General features: G+C 37.6%; 1 protein-coding gene across 9 annotated transcripts in view; it reads left to right on the top strand.

Annotated features, from left to right (window-relative positions):
• LOC120779502 overlaps window positions 1-22,092 on the top strand; it is a 288,110-nt gene that overhangs the window by 180,917 nt on the left and 85,101 nt on the right. For all 9 annotated transcript variants that reach the window (XM_040111805.1, XM_040111803.1, XM_040111804.1 and 6 more), the window contains one exon: window positions 13,337-13,765. In XM_040111805.1, the coding sequence (XP_039967739.1) occupies window positions 13,337-13,765 (429 nt within the window). The remainder of the gene's footprint in view (window positions 1-13,336; window positions 13,766-22,092) is intronic.

Below are 22,092 nucleotides of genomic sequence, written 5' to 3'. Positions count from 1 at the left end.
AATATATGCATAATATAATAATAAACGTTTACAAATTTAAAAGTTCAAACTTACGTTTTCTCAAAGTTTAGAAATAAATTGAATTTTAGTTGACAGTTCTTGTACAAATTGGAAACACAATTCGAAAATATTTATTTTTTTAAACCAAATAATTATTTATTGAATATGCTTACAAAATGTAAGCGATGGACAGGATAAGAATTTTGCTGTATTTGTCACTTCTGTGTTTACCAGTAGTACACATTTCAAGATCTCTATAGGGCAATTCAGAATGTTGTGCAAATGGTTTTACAGCTTTGAAATTGCAAACTAGCGAGCATATTTTTGTCTTTACACTAACAAAATATACAGGGATGCACCTGCAACGCCTATGCAAAGAAACAATACTAAACCGCAGGAATGATAAAAACAAGATTGCGCAAAAACGAGTTAAAATTTTGTTCGTTCTGCGCATCTACGTCACGGTTGACCAACCTACAATCAGCTGATTTTCAGTTGCTTGTTTTTCTTTGCAATAAGAATCAATTTTGTATTGTAGGCATACAAAAACATGAATATCATCAAAAGTTAACATCAATATAAGTGAATATTAATAAAAGATATCAATTTAAGTGAATATTTTATAGTGAACATATACCTACATATTCATTTCGTTGTATTATTTAATTTTATCTCTTTGCTGTGTTTGTTTCAACTATATACATTTATGCAAATAAAAATTTTCAATATTTTGTGACCAACTATCAATTTATTGTCTTATTTAATATTCTTATTTTGCAGTACATATTTTCAATTAAGTTTTTATTTAAGGAACGAATCCTAAAACACGTTCTAGCTCTGAAAAACAATTCTTTTACTTTGGTGCTACAATTCACAAAATTACTTAAATCTAAGTGCTTCTGGACGTAATTTTTACATATATGCATCAGTACCATTTAAGTCGTCAAATACTGTTAGCAATCATATGCTCCATCAACATATCTGTTGGTTTTGAGAGTCCTCCTTCAGATAGGTGATGTACCCAATTATTAGACGAACAATTTTCTAAATTTGCACAAATTTCGGGGTTGTCTTTACCAAGTTTGTGGTAGATGTACCCTGTGTACCAAATTTTCAAGCCCGCCGTTGTTGAGAATCTTCAAGTCATCATTTTTTTCAATTGGTTCAGCGGAATTTAAATCAACTGACACACGTTGAAAAGTATTACCTGCAAAAATATAATAAACATACATACATACATGCGTATAAATAATTGGAGTAAATTGCTAGTTAAGATTATTATTACAATTCGGATAAGAAACAGTGGTTAGTATGCAAAAACTTAGTTTGTATGTAAGTACATATTTGCATTTGTTAGCATCAATACATTTTTATATAACAATGTTTTCTGTAGTCTTAGGTTTATAATACTATGTACGTTTAATATTTTGATAATTACCGGTTAGAGATAAGTAATTCCCTTCGAAATCTGGGGTGTTGTCGACTTCAACATTTCCTTCATCTGTAATCGGTCCTTCGTTATGACCAAGTATATTGGAACGTAGCCTATACTTGAACTCCTTTCTGTCAAGGTGATCGTGAAGACCGCCTTTTAACCTGATTACGCCAAACAAATTTTCTAAAACGTCCAGGTTTAAACGAGACTCCATCCTTTTCTACCTTTCATTAGCCTCTCCAGGAGTTAATCTGGTTAACGAGAGAATAGCGCTAGGTAGCAACTTCGTTAGACTTGGCGAACTTAAACCTGCAAGAGTGTTTGGTTATAAAAGTAAAATTGTTGTAATGAAAATGCTATAATTACCCATTTCAAACTGCAAATTTCTTTCGAAGGCTTCTGGCGCGAAGTGCACAAAAATGAATCCACTGTTTTAGTACTGTTTTATCCTAAGGTAAATGGAGAAATCTCCATTTCGTTGCACTATTTTTAACATTGTTTTTATTACATCCGAACACTGCGCAACTCATTTTAAAAAATATAAAATTTCACAATTAATACTACACGCGAAAATACAATTCGAAAGGTGCGGGCGAATAATAAGTCAACCGTGACGTCAGCAAGAACAGCTGACTGAAAACAAACATGCGCATTGCGTAATGTCTTTCTCTATCATTCTTGACTAAACCGACATTGTATGGCTTGCAATATAGGTTTGCAAATTGTCAGCTATTATCAACAAACACAACATTGGCGTAAAATAATAAAAATGGGAAAAACGTGCAAAAACGTGCAAAAAAAGAGAAAAGCCAAAAAAAATGGAAAGTAAGTGAAATCAAAAATATATTGCACTTTTTGTAGGAAGCTCCGGAAGTAGAGGTAAATTAAAAGATAAAATTTTTGCTGTGAGCATTTATTGGCAGTTTTTATCCAAAAGTACTTCGTGATCACTGCCGTACATTTTAACCCATTCATTGTTAATTTCTTTTACAATAATTTTATTATTTATAGGTACCGACAGCACAACTTTTTTTTACAAATTTCTAATAGAAAAAAACCGGCATATACGCCATATGGTCGGCCTCTTTTAAAAAAGCAGGCGATTGTCGAAAACATTAGGAGCCTTCCCAAATCCGAGTCCGATGCCGGATGTTGAAGGTAAGTGTAAATGAATGTGACGAAATTTGTCAAATGTTTATGTTTCAGGCAAAGTGCTGCAGATGTGCCCTCATTTTAATAACTCCACGTTATTTTTGGAGCAAAACGTATTACTGCATTGGCAACAAACTTGTCTTACTAAGCAATGGTTCAGACGACAATGCGAAGGATACCACCATAGTCGTGAATGCCAAACCGCCTCCAATATATTTGCGCGAGCGTAGCAGTAATGCTCTTGTTGCTAAGTGAAATTGTAGGTACTAATAATTTTCATATAGTGCTTTTGAAAGAAGGCAATATATATGAAACAAGAATTCAGTCCTACACTGAAAAAAAGGTTTATGGAAATAGTTAAATATTTGTCAAATAAAAACAAGAACTATTATTCGTATCAACTGAAGAGCTCTAAGGGCCTAGTTGATGTAATTAGGGGTATAGAGTCCACCGTAGACTCTAGTGAAGTCAAAGAAGCATTGGAAGACTGCGGTTTTGGTATTAAAACTGTTGTAAATATATTTAATAGAAACAAAGTAATATAGCCAATGTTTAAAATTGAATTGTTGACGAACTGTAATCAACTTAAAAAATTAAACACATCCTTTATATAATCTGAAATATTTGTTGCATCGTAGAGTAACTGTTGAAGAACCACATAAAAGAAACGGTACGGCACAATAACCAACTGTCAAGAATATGGGCATACCAAACCATATTGCACTCTACGGAGTGTTTGTGTGGTATGTGGTGATTTACATCCCACTTCTAAATGCACCCTTAGGAAATACAATTTAAATAAAAAATGCAGCAATTGTGGAGGAAATCACACTGCTAACTGCAGAGATTGTCCTGTTTATAAAGATTTGAAATCGAAATTGTCAAAGGGCATTCAAGCGAGTCGTAACCAATTGTTACAAACAAGACGTAATGAAATTATAGCAACCTCAGATAAAAGGTCAACTCCTATTAATTATAACAATAGTGAAAGGCCACACTGTACAAATGCAACTGTCGCAAAATCATCTAAATGGATGCATTGAAACTAAGATTATAAATCTTATACAGTCTATGACACAATTTATGTCTACCATGCCAAACATGATCCAAGATTTAATAAAATCACAAAATCAAATGCTGTAAAATTTATTAAGTAAAACATGAGCATACGAAATATCTGTATATGGAGTGTTAACGGCGTTAGCCAACAGAGATCATTAGTTTTCTGTCTGAAAAAAGTATAGATGTAATGCTTATCTCAGAAACTCATCTAACAAATAAAAATAATTTCAATATACCGGGATATAGACTCTATGTTACAAATCATACGGATGGAAAAGCCCATGGAGACACGGCTGTGTTACAAGCTACAACAATATCCCTAAAAATCGGGATTGTGACATAAACCTTACGGCTATATACTGCCCACCTCGTTTTAAAATTACAGATAACGAATTTAAAGACTTTTTTGGAACGCTAGTTCAAAGATTTCTAGCAGGTGCAGATTAAAACGCAAAACATACGTACTGGGGCTCACGACTTATTAATCCGAAAGGACGGCAGCTGTACTACGCTATTATGAATAAGCTTAAAAAAATACCAGACTTAATAGATTTTGCTGTAGTCAAAAATATAGATAGATCGCGTAAGACAGCTGATACATGTATAGACTTATCATCTGATCATTATCCTGTACTAATAAAGTTATACGAACAGTCCATGATATTTGAGCCAAAAGTTTCTCTAACATCTCATAAAACTAACTGGTTGAAGTATGAAAAATATATCACCAGCCACATCAATATTGATTGCAAAATAAATACAGGAAGAGACATTGATGAAAGTATAAGAGCTGTATTGTCAACACCAAAAAGAAACAATAAACCAGTTGGTTTTGGAAAGATAACGAATAATGAAATAGAAAAACTTGTAAATGAGAAAAAGCAACAATGAAAACTATATAAAAAAGCTATGTCCAAATTCTAGCAAGCAAAGCTCTCTTTGAAAGCCCAAAAGTTGCCAACCTTGCCCAATACCGCTATCGAGTCACTTGTGTCTATAAGGACTTCTACTTTTGAAATTACTAAAATCATAAAAAAGCTAAATCCGAAAAAGGCATCAGGACACGATAATATTACTCCAAAAATTATAATTGAGTTACCAGATATTACTTTAAAAGTGCTCTCCTTGCTCTTCAATGCAATTCTTGGTTTCGGATACTATTCAGTTTCGTGGAAAAAGTCGCAGATCATCATCATAGATAAATCTGGTAAAGACCTAATAGACCATTAAGTCTCTTACCCTGTATTTCTAAAACATTTGAAAAAGTGTTACTATCAATGATGACACCTTTCCACCACGAAAATAATATAATACCAACGCACCAACTCGGTTTTCGTGCTAAACATGGCTAAATAGAATTACCAACGAAATCAGGAAAGCATTCGAGCACAGAGAGTACTGTTCAGCTATTTTTCTAGATGTAGCTCAGGCGTTCGATAAGGTCTGGCATGAAAGTCTTTTATGGGAAATCAAAAAAGTTTCACCTTACGAATTGCATAAAACTTTAAGAAGCCTGGAAATTTATTATTAAAGTCACAGACTTCATATCAGAAGAAGCAGTAATAAGAGCTGGTGTACCTCAGGGTAGCAAGCTAAGCCCAACTCTGTGCATAATATATACAGCAGACATTCCAACAGCTATTAACGTATTGACATCCACTTTCGCGGATGACACAGTAAGCCGTAACACATTTCCTATCAGAGCATCAAGAATATTAGGGCAACACTTAACTTTTGTCGAAGGCGTACTGGCGTATAAATATAAATGAGCATAAATACAAGCATGTTACATTCTCACTAAGACCAGAAACGTGTCGGACAGTTAAAAGGCAATAAACAATGTTCTAGTACCCCAATCGAATGAAGTAACTTATCTTGGGATTCACCTGGATCGCAGGCTCACATGGCGAAAACTTATAACGAGTAAAATAACTTGCATGAAGTTAAGAGCAGCAAATTGAAATTGGATTTTAAACAAAAATTCTTAACTTAGCCTAGACAACAAAGTCCTCTTATACAATGCAATCATAAAATCGATTTGGATGTATGGCATTCCAACATTGATATAATACTTACAAAGGTTCCAATCTAAAATGCTTAGAACAATCACGGGTGACCCATGGTACATGGTTAATGAAAACATTCATAAAGATCTATGATATTCCTATGATAAAGAAGGAGATAGAAGACAGCAGAATGAGATATATTTCTAAACTTTGCGAACATCCAAGCCCATTGGTTAATGCCTTGGTAAATTCCTGAAATTAAACTCGTTTAAAAAGAAGTGATCTACCGGCCTACTAGAAAACAACGTTCTAGCAAAAAAGCTCAACCACATTCTTCAGCTTCTTTAGTTTTAAGTAGACTTATTATAAGGCTTTACCAAGCAGATCCAATAAATAAAGAAAAATTAAAAAAAAATATGATTACTTTCCAAGCCCAGCGAAAAGAAATGATTAAAATTCAATTAGGATGTGAAAAAGAGAGAGAAAATTCTCGACGACATTCCCTAACAACAGATAAATTTCATCTTAAACTGCATCCACAGCATCATTATCACTTTCAATTTCTAGAAGTAAATTGTTATTGGTTGAAATTCCCCATAAAAATATTTCTTAACTTCAACGTCTATAATTTCTTCAGCAACTTCATCAACTAAAGAGTCAGCAAATTTTTCTCTAACATATGGACATATTTAAATTGGAAATGTGAAAATTTTAATTTCTTCTTTACCAGTCAGTTGTGAATTAATGGTTTTGTGAATTAATGGTTTCCTTTGTGTTACAAGGAATCTCCAAAAAGACGTTCACTTTTGCTGGTAAATATTATATTTGCAATTGCAATTATATTCTCGTAGCGTCCTTGATTGCCATCATTAGAGTGCACGATGACACAATATGAAAAAATCCCATACCGAAATATGCAAGGCAAAGAGAGCTTCTTCTTCTCTTCTTTACTGGCGTAGACACCGCTTACACGATCATAGCCGAGTTAACAACAGCGCGCCAGTCGTTTCTTCTTTTCGCTACGTGGCGCCAGTTGGATATATCAAGCGAAGCCAGGTCCTTCTCCACTTGGTCCTTCCAACTGAGTACTTCCCCCGGCGGGTACTGCGTCGAATACTTTCAGAGCTGAAGTGTTTTTTGTTCCGGACAACATGACCTAGCCAGCGTACCCGCTGTCTTCTAATTAGCTGAACTATGTCAATGTCGTCGTATATCTCATACATCTCATCATTCCATCGAATGCGATATTCGCCGAGGCCAATTCGCAAAGGACCATAAAACTTTCGCAGAACTTTTTTCTCGAAAACTCGTAACGTTGACTCATCGGTTGCTGCCATCGTCCAAGCCTCTGCACCATATAGCAGGGCGGGAATTATGAGCAACTTATAGAGTTTGGCTTTTATCGTCGAGAGAGGACTTTACTTTTCAATTGCCTACTCAGTCCGAAGAAGCACGATAGGGAGTCGCCTTGTCTGAAACCTCGTTTGGTATCGAACGGCTCGGAGAGGTCCTTCCCGATCCTGACGGAGCTTTTCGTGTTGCTCAACCTCAGTTTACACAGCCGTATTAGTTTTGCGGGGATACCAAATTCAGACATCGCGGCATAAATGCACCTCCTTTTCGTGCTGTGAAAAGCAGCTTTGAAATCGACGAATCTGATGCATGATCCTTATCAGTTCTTCGCCTCCGTGTTTGAATAGGTTGGCCAGCAAACCATCGGCCGCCATTTTTACGTGTCATTGCGCGAAAATAAACCTGGTTTTGGGTCTGACATATTTTATAGCCATTGCAAGTAATTTTCTGCGGGTGTTTATTGTTGTGCCGTTGTACCAAGAGAAAATTCTCCAATTCTTGCACCGTGCAAGGGTTTTGCAAGAGCAAGAGAGTACCCCTATTGTATTATATGAATAACTAGTCCCGGCGGCAGAGTCCCGTAATTATATACCATACATCCATATTAGCTTTATAACTGAATTGTATTGAAGGATTTTATGGTCCAAGCATAGGTTTGAATTTTTACCCAATAACCAATTTAAGCTGGCGGTTCTAAGTTTGATGTATTTAAGATTTAACTTTATTTGTTTAAGGAATTACTACATTGTTTATTTACAGGGCATGCTCATCAGTTTCCTTTTTTAGAGTGAATTTGGCGTGCGTATACTTTTGCTCATTCACTTTAATGCACCAGTTAACACTGTAGCTATTCCGCTTTTTTGTGTTCTATGCTCTGTTTGGTTTCTTATGAAGTTAAAAGTAAGCCACAATACCTGGCGATGTATCTGCCAAAGCGATTTTCTATTGCGATTTCTTGTCGGTTTTACATGGTGTGTCCAAAAAAACCATCTTGTTCACTAACAACAACCAGTATAATCCATATTCAGATGGGTATAAACAAAAGTTACTGTACCCTGGCAATAGCTGTGTAACATGTAGAGCCCCATAATTGTATGCCATACATCCATATTGGTTTATAGGCTTGAATTTTTACCCAATAACCTATTTAGTTTTAAGTTTGAGGAATCGAGAAATGGTTCACTGCCGTGTGTGATTGAAATACATCGCAAAGGTGATCTGCAAAAAAATGTTCCTTTTCTTCTTCAGAACAGGCCCAAGCTCTAGTTTTTTGTCTGAGCGGTCTTTAGTTTAAAAGTTTTTCTCGCTTTCCATAGTGAGTTTCTTTGAGAATAATTCGATGTCAAAGTTGAAATAAACCTTTTTCGAAAATATACAATATGCTAAATGCATTTTATTTCTCAATGATGCAGCTATTAGCTTATGATGGTTAATTAAATCACGCCTATTATTGAAACTCTGATAATGCCGCTAGTGTCTAGCTACCATATTAATACTATAAGAGTTTCGGACAGGTTTATACTATATATATCGGACAATAAGTGAGCAAACTTTGACTAATTTTAGGATATAAACTCACTATGTTTTATATTACATTTTGCTACATGTCTGAGATATTAATATAAAAAAAAAAAACATAAAAGTTCAAAGTCATCTGGAAAGCCGGAAGTCCCTCTGATAACTGCATAAGCTTTTGTCATTACTCAAGTATACTTGAGACATGGTTTCCATAAATTTTGTGAAGTTAACTCTCACACTGACCGACATACATATGTATTTCACGAAAATCAACGAAAATCATTTTTTGTAGTATATTGGGGAAGAAGTAATTCGTGAACTGATTCCATACATTTTCGGCATTCAACTCTAGTTTATCCAATATTATACGTTAACTACATTTTGCCAAGATCTCTTATATACTGATCGCTCTACATAGTATAAAGTCAACCAAGAGTGTGAAATTATTCTATAAGATATATGGAATATTCTGGTGTTACAGTTTTTCTTACCATTAAAAGATGCTCAATGAATTTTATTAATGAACCTGACAGATTTACTGATTGCTAAAAAGTCGACTGGAAGTTTGAGGTGCTAGGTAGATAAGGGTTAGGAGACTTATAGAGCTGATCTTATCCATTTTTGAAACAAGGGTACTTTAATGTCAGAGAAATATTCTCCCCAAAATTTTAATGACATTTCTCACAAATTTTCGGTAAAGGACAACCATAGCCATTGAGGTTCACCAAGGTTCTTAAACATATTTGTGTAAATTTTTAACACGATATATGTATTGGCTCTCGCATTCTTTGCCGTAAGGAGAAAAAATCAGATAAGATGTAAAATATTGGCATATGGGAAAACTTGAGCAAAGATGGGTTATTTAGCTTCCGTTTTTCAAAAATTCTTTGATAAATTGTGTTTTTTGGCGTATCATTGGTCTGAATTCACCGAAATCATTTATATGTATATATTAGGGCGGGTCGATTTAAAAATCGCCCATTGCTCTATGAAAATCATATTCTAGGGATCAAAATAAGATACTTTGCCGAAGGAACCATACCTCTAAAACGAATTTTGATGTCCCCCAATTTGGGTCGAACTTTTGGGTAGGGGCAAATTTTGAAAAATCCCACTTTGACCCATTTAGAGTGCTCCAATCGAGTCCAAATGTATGACCGACCCACTAACTTTGGACGGCCGATCCACCCATGCCAGTGGCACACCCCCTGGAACTCCCCCGGGATACATTCATTTCAAAAAATCACCATTTTTGGCCTTTACATGAAAAAATCAGCTAAATGGCTATGTTATTTCTTTATTTTTATTTATTTATTTATAATAATATCTATTTTTTCTCTTAAGAAATTTATTTAGTCAGAACATATGTAAATGAAAAAATTAATTTAAGTGAGTTATAGAAAAGAAATTAAAAAAAATTATTGTTTGAAGTCTTTTTTACTTTCAAGTCTGAGCAATTTCGCACGGCTCTCTAATGTCGTCGCCATAACAGCCTCTACATTTTCCGGTATAACCCGTTTGGAAACGCTAGCTAGCAATTGAACATGTCGTTCCGTTCCTTGTATGTGTGATGGAATTTTTGGATCATTAAACGGTGGATCATCTTGATTTAAATATTCTTTCAATGTATCGTACGGAATGCTTCGCGTGAATGGTGGTTCAAATACGATATTTATATCATTCAAATTTATCATTTCCGTATAACTTGTGCAATTAAAGTTTATATCTGGTTTTTATAAACTCTAAGTTCCATTGGCTCGTCAACATCGGTTCGATAGCGTAGAATTTTCTTGATGGCACAGTCGCGCTTTTCTTTCCTATCATCAAACAACATTGATAAAAAGATATTTTCCGAATGCGCATAATATGAATTATCATTAATTACTTGATTGACAATTTTGCGTAAACGAGGTTCTAGAAATCGTGACCAACCAATGAACTTGAAAAATAATGCACTGCCGTACACGACAGAGCTGTAATACTTGATATTGAAGTACATTGGCACATAACATTTAATTATAAATTCAACCAGAATTCTTAAATTTGCATCTGGATTTTCCGTTGTCACATATAATCGCAATAATCTAGCGGCCTTGGTGAGCCACCGAGAATGTACAATTTTCCCTGGTTTGATGTTAGCCAGATCCACCGGAACCACGCCGCTAGAAATTGCATGGGCCATGTCGTATAAGTACTTCGAATCGGTGGAAAATTCTTTTTTTCTGGAGCAGGGGCATATTTTGCAACTCAATTTTCTGGAAGCCGTCCACCACCTAAAAATATATAATAATAAAATAATTAAAAATGGTTGACAATTATAATAAATGAGTGATTGCAATAACTTACCGGAAGAGTTTCGCAAGTTTCGATTTGACGGCTCAGTTTTCCGGTTGCCGATCTTGGTCCAGTGCTGGTTGATTTATCTAAAGCTTCAAACAAATGCCGAAACGGAAGTTCGTTGAAGTGTAGAAGGCAAACAAACCAATGCAATGGTCTTTTTAACAGCAATTCGAATCGTCGTATAATTCCACCGTGTGGGCCAGTGTTTGTTGGCTCACCGTCAGTGCATATTCCAATTAATGTATCCAGTGATATATTTTTATCGTTGAAAAAACCATTTAATTTGGTTGTTTTGTATTCAGCGGTTTCATGTTCCAGTCTTACGTAACCAATCAATTCAGAATTGGGTTCTCTCAAAATAACAAGATGAGGTTCTTTTACCATCCTAGTATGATACTTCTCATCAATTTTATCTATCGTTAAAGTATCATCTTTTCTGCCATCGAATGAAAACGCTAACAAATTGGTATCATCTAACCGTTTGCGAAGCACTTCTTGTCTGCATTTCTTTTTTCTCTGCGAACTTTCGATTTATCCATGATGAGAGGTTTCCATGCTTATCTTTAATTTTAAAATCTTGCAAAAGAGCGGTTCCCAATGCTGATGCTACTCTGTCAGGCACACCAAATCTGTCACATACCAAGGCAAAGTTAAAACAATCGTATCTCTCTGTGTATTGTGAACTTGTGCTTCTATCCATATCTTCTTGAACCGGTGGCGGTGCGTATGTTGAATCATCGGGATCTTGGTATGTTGGCATTGATGACATAGACGTTGCTCCTTGCTCTTCAGTTTCCATCATAAATGCATTCATTGTTAGTCTTCTCTGATTATGTTGATCGTGCATGAACTCTTTGAGGCGTTCGGGAACCCAGCCGCATGCACATGGAGCTGCCTTCAAATCGCATTTACATGTTCCAATGTAAAAATTGTTTCCAGAGATTTTACATACTCTGTAAATTGTTGGGTGTTGTTTCTTCTTTGATTTGCTCTTGATACTTGTCAAGCAATTTATTCAATTTATTACATACACTTTTTTCAGCATTATTTCCATACCAAGTTTTTCCCAAATTCCAATCAACTTATCTTGTACTTGAATAGTGAATGATTTATGGGAAAACTTTTTTGTTCTGTTTTAGCACGTTCGCTTAAGTAAAAATAATATCTCAAGATATCCAGATGGGTTGGTAAATTAAGATCAGTCAAATCAGTAGACACACCAAAAACAGTAACATCATGCTTGGGTATATGACTCATTGGGTTTTCGATAGTTGTTGATGTAGTTGCTTCATCTTGCGGTGTAGAGGATGGTGAATTCATTGTAAAATTTTTGAGGTAATAAGAATGAAATGGTAATTGTAAAGTAAGACGCGTAGGGTTTCGGTTGTTAAATAGAACTCAGCTCTGGTTGCCCAGAGCTCCTTTATTTTTAGCATTCCTTATTCTAATTTATGTATGCACCACATGCTGAGTGCATACACACATCTTAACACTAATCTACTGTACATACCGACAGTATGTACACATATCTTAAGCATAAGCATAATTGTCTATTGTTAGTTTAAGATCATTTGCGATCTTCAGGGCAAACATAATTGTTTCTTGTCTATTGTTAGTTTAGGATCATTTGCGATCTCAAGGGCAAACACAATTGTCTATTGTTAGTTTAAGATCATCACTTAAATTAATTTTTTCTTTTACGTATGTTCTGACTAAAAAAATTTCTTATGAGAAAAAATAAATATTATTATAAATAAATAAATAAAAATAAAGAAAAAACATAGCAATTTAGCTGATTTTTTCATGTAAATCACCAAAAATGGTGACTTTTTGAAATGATTGTATGGGGAACCAGGGGAGTTCCAGGGGGTGGTGTCACTGGCATGGGTGGATCGGCCGTCCAAAGTTAGTGGGGTTCGGTCATACATTTGGACTCGATTGGAGCACTCTAAATGGGTGAAAGTGGGATTTTTCAAAATTTGCCCCTACCCAAAAGTTCGACCCAAATTGGGAGACATCAAAATTCGTTTCAGAGGTATGGTTCCTTGGGCAAAGTATCTTATTTTGATCCCTAGAATATGATTTTCATAGAGCAATGGGCGAATTTTTTGCCCCCCCACAAATCGACCCGGCCTAGTATATATATACCTAACCCTATATCCATATTGATTAGATGTTAGGTGAGAAAAACCATTATACTTTGTAGCAACATTTTGCGAGAGTAAAAAAAGGTTTACCCTACCTACCTCTTTCATAATATTAAATGTTTCATATCATCAATTAATAACTTTGTACATCAATTATTTGTTTCGAAATTTAATTATTAAATTTATTTAAAATGAAATGTAACATTCGATTTTAGCTTGATGTCACATCTTCAAAATCAGTTAAAAATTTACATACTAGTATATTTTTTTGAATTTTAATGCATATCTGGGTCTTCTAGTATATTTGATATATTTTTTCACAGAGTACGTATGTTGCCACGATACAACGATCGATCTCGGTCACCAGTTTTCGGCCGAGTGATTAGCAGAGAACCCATTATGCCCCCACGTGTAAATATCGGTCATCATCAGCGACATTACGGTGTTGATGGAAGTAACTTCGCTGGTTCCTCTTCCCGCATCTACGGAGCTGAAACGAAAGGAACACCCTCTTATCACGGTGCCGGTGGTAGCTCTCGTCGTCCGTTAAAATATCGTCACGTGGGTTCTAATAATGCAGCAACTAATGCGGGTAATAGTGGAAGCCCGAACTCTGTGAACGTTCAAGGAAGTTTCCAACGTTTGAAAGAACTGATTTGGACGGAGCGCGCCAAGGAACTGACGCAACAGCGCAGGGCAGAAGAGCTGGCCGCACGTGCAGCCGTTCTTAAAGAGATCACCAATGGACAAAAGCAAGTACACCATACAGTTACATACATTTCAAGTTATATTTAACACATTAAAATTTTAAACCTATACAGAAATTACCAAAAATATTAACTTTATCTTTCTTACGAACACACTCCCTTTATACATGTACATAGAATTCTTCAATCTATAATCACATTGTTGATATGATCTTATTGAACAGTATATACCTGTATTCGTAAATGCTAAATTCAAAACCTTGCTCTACTTATTTCAGAAAGTTTGACAAGTATTGCTTTTATATTACATAACTGGTGCGTTACGGGAGTATGCATTTAAAGTTTGAAAAGTCGGCGAGGCCCTGCCTTGCAAAAAGTTGCATGTACATATCTCCTAAACTACTAAAGCTTCTCTTCACTTTTTTACTGGCGTGGAAACCGCTTACGCGATTATAGCCGAGTTAACAAGAGGTCCTTCTCCACCTGGTCCTCCCAATGGAGTGGGGGTCTTCCTCTTCCTCTGTTTCCCCCGGCGGGTACTGCATCGAATACTTTCAGAGCTGGAGTGTTTTCGTCCATTCGGACGATATGACTCAGCCAACGTAGCCGCTCTCTTATAATTCGCTGAAATACGTTAATGTCGTCGTATATCTCATCGTTTCATCGAATGCGATATTCGCCGTGGCAAAAGCACAAAGGACCATAAATCTTTCGCCGCGCTTTTCTCTCGAAAACTCGCAACGTCGACTCATCAGTTGTTGTCATCGTCTATGCCTCTGCACCATATAGTAGGACGGGAATAATGAGTGACTTATAGAGTTTTGTTTTTGTTCACAGGAACCTTATACGTGATGTTGAGGAGGCTTATCCTACGGTAGTTAGGGCAGATCGTGGGATCTCCTTTTTTGTGGATTGGGTAGAGCACACTTAAATTCTAAACGTTGGGCATGCTTTCATCCGACTATATTTTACAAAAAAGCTGATGCATGCTCCTTATCAGCTCTTCGCCGCCTTGTTTGAATAGCTCGGCCAGCAATCCATCTGCCCCCACCGCTTGGTTGTTCTTTAGACAAATGATTGCTATTCGAACTTTTTCATGGTCAGGCAATGGAACATGCATCGTTATCGATTGGGGAATAGGGTTCGCCTTCTCCTGGCGTTGTACGTTCACTGCCATACAGAAGGCGGCAGAAGTGTTCATTCCATAATTTAAGTATGCTCTAGACATCGGCTACTAGATCACCTTTGGGGGTTCTACAAGAGTATGCTCCGGTCTTCGAACCATCCCTTAGTCGCCGCATTTTTTCGTCAAATTTTCGAGCATTACCCCTGTCGGCCAGGTTATCAAGATCTTCATACTCACACATTTCGGCCTCTCTCTTTTTCTGTCATCAAATGCGTCACGCTCCTCTCTTCAGCTCTCGGTATCTAACTCATATTGCACGTGTTGTGGTCGATCGTAACTTTACGAGATAAGCAGTCTGTTTTCTCTCCACTGCGACACGGCACTACCCGTCGTACTAGCTGTTCTTTTGCATTTTCCGAAAACCAATGGTTTCGGTTGCAGCTGTACATAAGGAGTTTGAAACGCCGTCCCACAGTTCCCTTATACCGAGTTGTTGACGAGTGCTCTCAGAGAACAGGAGTGCAAGTTGAGTAGAAAATTGTTCTATTGTATTTGCAGCTTTTCGACGTCGAATATTCCTTGTGTTTGTTGACGTGCGTTGTATGCTGCACAGAGGCGGGTGTGATTCTTGGCTGCAACAAGATAGTGGTCTAAGTCGATGTTAGGACCTCGGAGCGTACGCACGTCTAGAAAACTGGAGACGTGTCTTCCGTCTCTCAGAACATGATCAATCTGGTTGGTGGCTTTCGATCCGGAGACAGCCAGGTAGCTTGATGTATTTTCTTGTGCAGAAATTCTGTACTACAGATAACCAAATTTCAAGTCCCGGCGAAGTCGATCAGCCTCAACCCATTTGGGGATGTGTCCTAGTGGAGGCTGAATTTACCTACTGTTGCGCCAAAGATACCTTCTTTGCCCACTCTGGCGTTAATGGGAGAAGGTCCAAAACCCGGCGCCTAACATAACGTATGGCACATTCATCGTTGCGCAGTGCGCTCGTAAGCTCCCGACATCTGTGCCGCAAAAAGAGCATAAGCGCATTGCGCAACAATATATGTGTCGCCCTTTTTAAGAGCGGTTGGGTGACAAAAAATTCAATATCTTTGAAATGGTATGAATGAACAAAAAATTTTTTTTCTAGCGTGAAGAACACATGAAAAATTTCAATTGCTAAACAAAAATTTATGTAAAATATTATTATTTAAAAAAAGGGTCTTGAAAAAATATTTGTAATGTAGCACGAACATTTTTCTTTGACTTCACACAATTTCATCGATTTATCTCCAGTAGTTTATGAGAAAATAATTTTACAATTTTATCGTCCTCTAATATTCAACCGACCAAAGATGCCTTCTATGAGCGCTTGGAGCGCGCTTATGAGAGCTGCCCCCGCCACGATGTCAAAATCGTGTTTACGACTTTAACGCCAGGGTGGGCAAAGAAGGTATATTTGGCACTACGGTCGGTAAATTCTGCACTCCACGACGAAACATCCCCAAATGGGTTGAAGCTGATTGACTTCGCCGGGGCCCGAAATATGGTTATCTGTAGTACTAGATTCCAGCATAAGAAGATTCATCAAGCTACCTGGCTGTCTCCGGATCAAAAAACTACCAACCAGATCGATCATGTTGTGATAGACGGAAGACACGTCTCCAGTTTTTAGATGTGCGTGCTCTCCGAGGTCCTAACATCGACTCGGACCACTATCTTGTTGCAGCCAAGATTCGCACCCGCCTCTGAGCAGCAAAACATGCACGCCAACAAATACAAGGAAGGTTCGACGTCGAGAAGCTGCAATCACAACAGACAGCCGAACGATTTTCTACTCGGCTTGCACTCCTGCTCTCTGAGAGCACTCGTCAACAACTCGGTATAAGAGAACTGTGGAACGGCATTTCAAATTCCTTACGTACAGCTGCAACCGAAACCATTGGTTTTCGGAAAGTGCAAAAGAACAGCTGATACGACGAGCAGTGCCGTGTCGCAGCGGAGAGAAAACAGGCTGCCTACCTCGCAACGTTACGATCGACCACTACACGTGCGGGATGGGATAGATACCGAGAGTTGAAGAGGGAAGCGAGACGCATTTGCAGACAGAAGAAGAAAGAGGCCGAAATGTGTGAGTACGAAGAGCTTGATAAGCTGGCCGACAGGGGTAATTCTCGAAAATTCTACGAAAAAATGCGGCGGCTTACAGAAGGTTTCAAGACCGGAGCATACTCTTGTAGAACCACCAAAGGTGATCTAGTCACTGATGCCCAGAGCATAGTTAAATTATGGAGGGAACACTTCTCCAGCCTGCTGAATGGCAGTGAACGCACAACACCAGGAGAAGGAGAACCCGATTCCCCAATCGATGACGATGGAGCAGACGTTCCATTGCCTGACCATGAAGAAGTTCGCATAGCAATTGCCCGCCTGAAGAACAATAAAGCGGCGGGGCCGATCGATTACCGGCCGAACTATTCAAACACGGCGGCGAAGGACTGATAAGGAGCATGCATCAGCTTCTTTGTAAAATATGGTCGGACGAAAGCATGCCCAACGATTGGAATTTAGGTGTGCTATGCCCAATCCATAAAAAAGAAGACCCCACAATCTGCGCCAACTACCGTGGGATAAGCCTCCTCAACCTCGCACATAAGGTTCCATCGATCGTATTGTGTGAAAGATCAAAGCCCACCGTCAACAAACTGATTGGGCCTTATCAGTGTGCCTTCAGACCTGGAAAATCAACAACCGACCAGATATTAACCATGCGCCAAATCTTGGAAAAGACCCGTGAAAGAAGAATCGACACACACCACCTCTTCGTCGATTTCAAAGCTGCTTTTGACAGCACGAAAAGGAGCTGCCTTTATGCCGCGATGTATGAATTTGGTATCCCCGCAAAACTAATATGGCTGTGTAAACTGAGGTTGAGCAACACGAAAAGCTTCGTCAGGATCGGGAAGGACCTCTCCGAGCCGTTCGATACCAAACGAGGTATCAGACAAGGCGACTCCCTATCGTGCGACTTCTTCAACCTGCTTCTGGAGAAAATAATTCGAGCTGCAGAACTAAACAGAGAAGGTACCATCTTCTATAAGAGTGTACAGCTGCTGGCGTATGCCGACGATATTGATATCATCGGCCTCAACACCCGCGCCGTTAGTTCTGCTTTCTCCAGGCTGGACAAGGAAGCACAGAAAATGGGTCTGGTAGTGAATGAGGGCAAAACAAAACGAAATATCTCCTGTCATCAAACAAATAGTCGTCACACTCCCGACTTGGCTCTCACGCCACTGTTGACAGTCATAACTTTGAAGTTGTAGATAATTTCGTCTATTTAGGAACCAGCATTAACACCACCATAAATGTCAGCCTGGAAATCCAACGCAGGATTGCTCTTGCCAACAGGTGCTACTTCGGAGTGAGTAGGCAATTGAAAAGTAAAGTCCTCTCTCGACGAACAATAGCTAAACTCTATAAGTCGCTCATAATTCCCGTCCTGCTATATGGTGCAGAGGCTTGGGCGATGACAGCAACCGATGAGTCGACGTTACGAGTTTTCGAGAGAAAAATTCTGCGAAAGATTTATCGTCCTTTGCGCATTGGCCACGGCGAATATCGCATTCGATGGAACGATAAGCTGTACGAGATATACGACGACATCGACATAGTTCAGCGAATTAAAAGGCAGCGGCTACGCTGGCTAGGTCATGTTGTCCGAATGGATTAAAACACTCCAGCTCTGAAAGTGTTCGACGCAGTACCCGCCGGGGGAGGCAGAGGAAGAGGAAGACCTCCACTCCGTTGGAAGGACCAAGTGGAGAAGGACCTGGTTTCGCTTGGAATATCCAACTGGCGCCACGTAGCGAAAAGTAGAAAGGGCTAGCGCGCTGTTGTTAACTCGGCTATAATCGCGTAAGCGGTGTCTACGCCAATTAAGAAGAAGAAGAATATTCAACCTTCAATAACTTTAACAAAAAAAATCATTTTGACGAACTATTCATATCAGGGGGTATACGTCTGATTCCTTTCCTAATGAACTGCTAATTTTCAAAATCGGTGATTTTGCGAAATTTTTATGGACCACTTGACGTGGTTTGACCCATAATAGATAAAATCGGGTCGATACTACCCCAACTCACATATATTTCATATGTGACCTGGTCTACGGAAAGGGGGCTTAGGTGTCAAAAAATCGGAAAATTGATTCGGATGGAAGATGAGATGCTTTTTCACGTGATAGAATCTAGAAAGAAACTACTTTTCGCACGTTAGCTCCCTTTTCGTAGTCCAGGTCACATATAATGATTTTCGTTTTGCTAACAAGTCTTATGCTGAATATCCTCTGGTTAACGTTTTACACCTTAAGGTTATTCCATGGCTTTGATTCCTGCAAGTTGCACGAGTATAAAACGTTCGGTTGAACCCGAACTTAGCCCTTCCTTACTGGTTTGTTTTAGCATTCATTTGCGAGAAATAACATCTTACAAGAGGTTGTGTTTTATTTTCTACTTTATTATATTCATTGCTAATTTCGGTTTCTTAATCAGACTCAATAATAATGTGTCTTATGAATTTTCGGGTTTAATGACCTTTTATTAGTAAAATTTATTTGATAAACTTTTTGGATTTTTCCTAAGATACTGTCTTCAGTTTTTATACAATTTGTCACGGAGGGATTCAGATATCTAGACTAGTAAGGCTTTCTTCTGTAAAATCTAGTTCAACTTTTTTATGATAATATGGTATTAATTTTTGTGCGGTACTTTCATCGCTGTGTTGCTGTCATGGAGTTTATTTGTTGAAGTCGTCTAGATAATGCATTTGCTATCACGTTTGTATTTAATTCCTTAATTACATTATTCTAATGTTGATTTCCATCGTGACAATTTACTATTACGATTTCTGTTGCTGAGTGCATAAGTTGAAGGTTAGTGGTTTGTGATGTTTACACTGCTTGAACCGCAGAAAAAATGTTTAAAGTCCAAACGAGGGCTAAGAATTCCTTTTCAATTGTAAAGTAGTTTTGTTCTATCTTTGTCAAGGATATTGTAGCATAAACTCAGCGGAAATCGCGTCTTAACTTAATGTTATTATGATTTTGATAGAAAGATTTTTGGACATACGTTTCTCCTTCCCTCTTACACGCATTGTTAAGAGTTTGGCATGTTTTGAGTAGTCTTTTATAAATCGGCGGGAATAACCGGAAAATCCCTGGAATGATAATATCGGCTTAACCCATAGGGTAAAATCTAGAATATACTGGTATGTTGTGTGGTAGTTCGGCTTTTCCTACTTGGTGTATATTAGCTTTTCGTAGAGCAAAGTAGAATTTGTTAGTCTAAAAAATGGATATCTGAAAATTCTATTGTAATGTCGCCTTGAGAAGTATATTGGTTATAATATAGAGTAGTCGAAAAAGTCTTTTCGTATTTCTGATCAAACTTCAACTTATTTTTTTTTATATTTATAATGAACTTTAATTAACCAAATGTGTACCATTTCAGTCGCCCATTTGTTGCCATACAAGTATGTATTTCCGCCAGAGATATTATTCCATCAGAGTAAACCTTTTCTGGTTTCTCGGCGAAAAACTGCGACTAGTAATTTTCATGGCCTTCTCTTGAAGCCAACTGTATTCTATTCAGAGAGTTCTGCATTGACCGAAACAAAAGGTAGTGCGATGATGCAAGGTCAGGGGTATAAGGTGGAACCATCAAAACTTTCCAGCCAAGCTCTCCCAGTCCTAATGGAAGACGAAGCCCTTACTGTTGATCAGTTCTGGCCTTTTTTTTCGACTGCTTGCTTCAATCTCTCAGTTGTTGACAGTAAAATGTAGAATCAATCGTTCGACCTGGCTGGAGTTGCTCATAGTGAATGATTCTTTTCCAATCCCACAAACACTCAGCGTAACCTTTCAAGGCGTCAATCCTGGCTTTGCGACATTTTGTTTTGATTTCTTTCGCACATTATTGTCGTATTTGATCCACTTTTTGTCTCCTGTTACCGATCGCCAGAGATGGTTCGATTGCATTTCGTTTCAGGAAAGAGTCGCAAATGTTAATTCGGTCCATTAAATTTTTCACAGACAATTCATGTGGTACCCAAACATCGAGCTTCTTTTTGTAGCCAGCTCTTTTTTAAATGATTCAAAACAGTTTGATGATGAATTTTAAGTTCCTTAATCTTTTCCATAATTTCATCGGCATTTTCAATGATAGGTCGACGAGAACGAGGTGCATCTTTCACATCGAAATTTCCAGAACGAAAGCGAGCGAACCATTGTCATGCTACACGAACTGATACAGCATAGTCTCCGTTAACTTCACAAATTTCATTGGTGGCTCGCGTGGCATTCTTCCCTTTTTTATACAAACATTTCAAAATACAGCGAATTTCTTCATTATTTGCACTCATTTTTGAATAGCTGTAACTTTTTTCAACTTCACCGAATTTAATTTTTTTTTGGTTAAATGAAGCTTAAAATGTTTACCTTTCCAACACTATTTAGTATGACGCAATGTGATATACGACTGCAACGATATGTACTGACAAAATACGAGACTTTTTCGTCTACCAATAATATTCCCATGATTGTTCTACTATAAAGGTATATTCTGGGTTTTGGTACTGCATTCTTCCTGAATACTGCTGGTTGGCCTAAATTTTGTATTCGATGCATTGGTTGGGGAATGTAAACAAAATCGGTATAAAAAAGTTTTTTTGGATATAGTTGTTGGCTTGGTGGAAGTGATGGTGATAGTGGTTTCGTGATATTCATGCACAATTGTAGTACTTGTGGCAGGTCAGTCTACTCTTTTATAACAAGTAATTTAGGAAGTTCGCCATTCAAACCTCTTACAGAAGTGTCTAAGTATTTATCGCAATAGGTTTTAGTTAATATATTTAAGGATTCTTGACTTATGTCAGGGCAGACAGTTTTGTACAATATTAAGGAAAGATTGGATTAATGTACTACTAGACCAAAGAGTCTGCGTAGTGCACATTAGGACAGTTTGAAATCGTTTCGTAATAGAGCGGAGTATTATGAGATTCTAAAGCTACATCGGCATTCTTTGGTTTTATTTTATTATTGACTTTACAAGCCTTTATGTAGTTTTGGAAACTTATGATTCTTAATTTCTGGAGGTTCCTTTGAGATGAATCGCAGAGTTGTTTAGTGTTATAAAGACGGAGAGTTCGCCTTTAAGATACACAAGAAATATGAAACCTATCAAAGATTTCTTCTGGC

Source organism: Bactrocera tryoni, unplaced genomic scaffold, assembly GCF_016617805.1.
Source record: "Bactrocera tryoni isolate S06 unplaced genomic scaffold, CSIRO_BtryS06_freeze2 scaffold_11, whole genome shotgun sequence".
Lineage (NCBI taxonomy): Eukaryota > Metazoa > Arthropoda > Insecta > Diptera > Tephritidae > Bactrocera > Bactrocera tryoni.
This window is presented reverse-complemented; position numbering and strand designations above follow the sequence as displayed.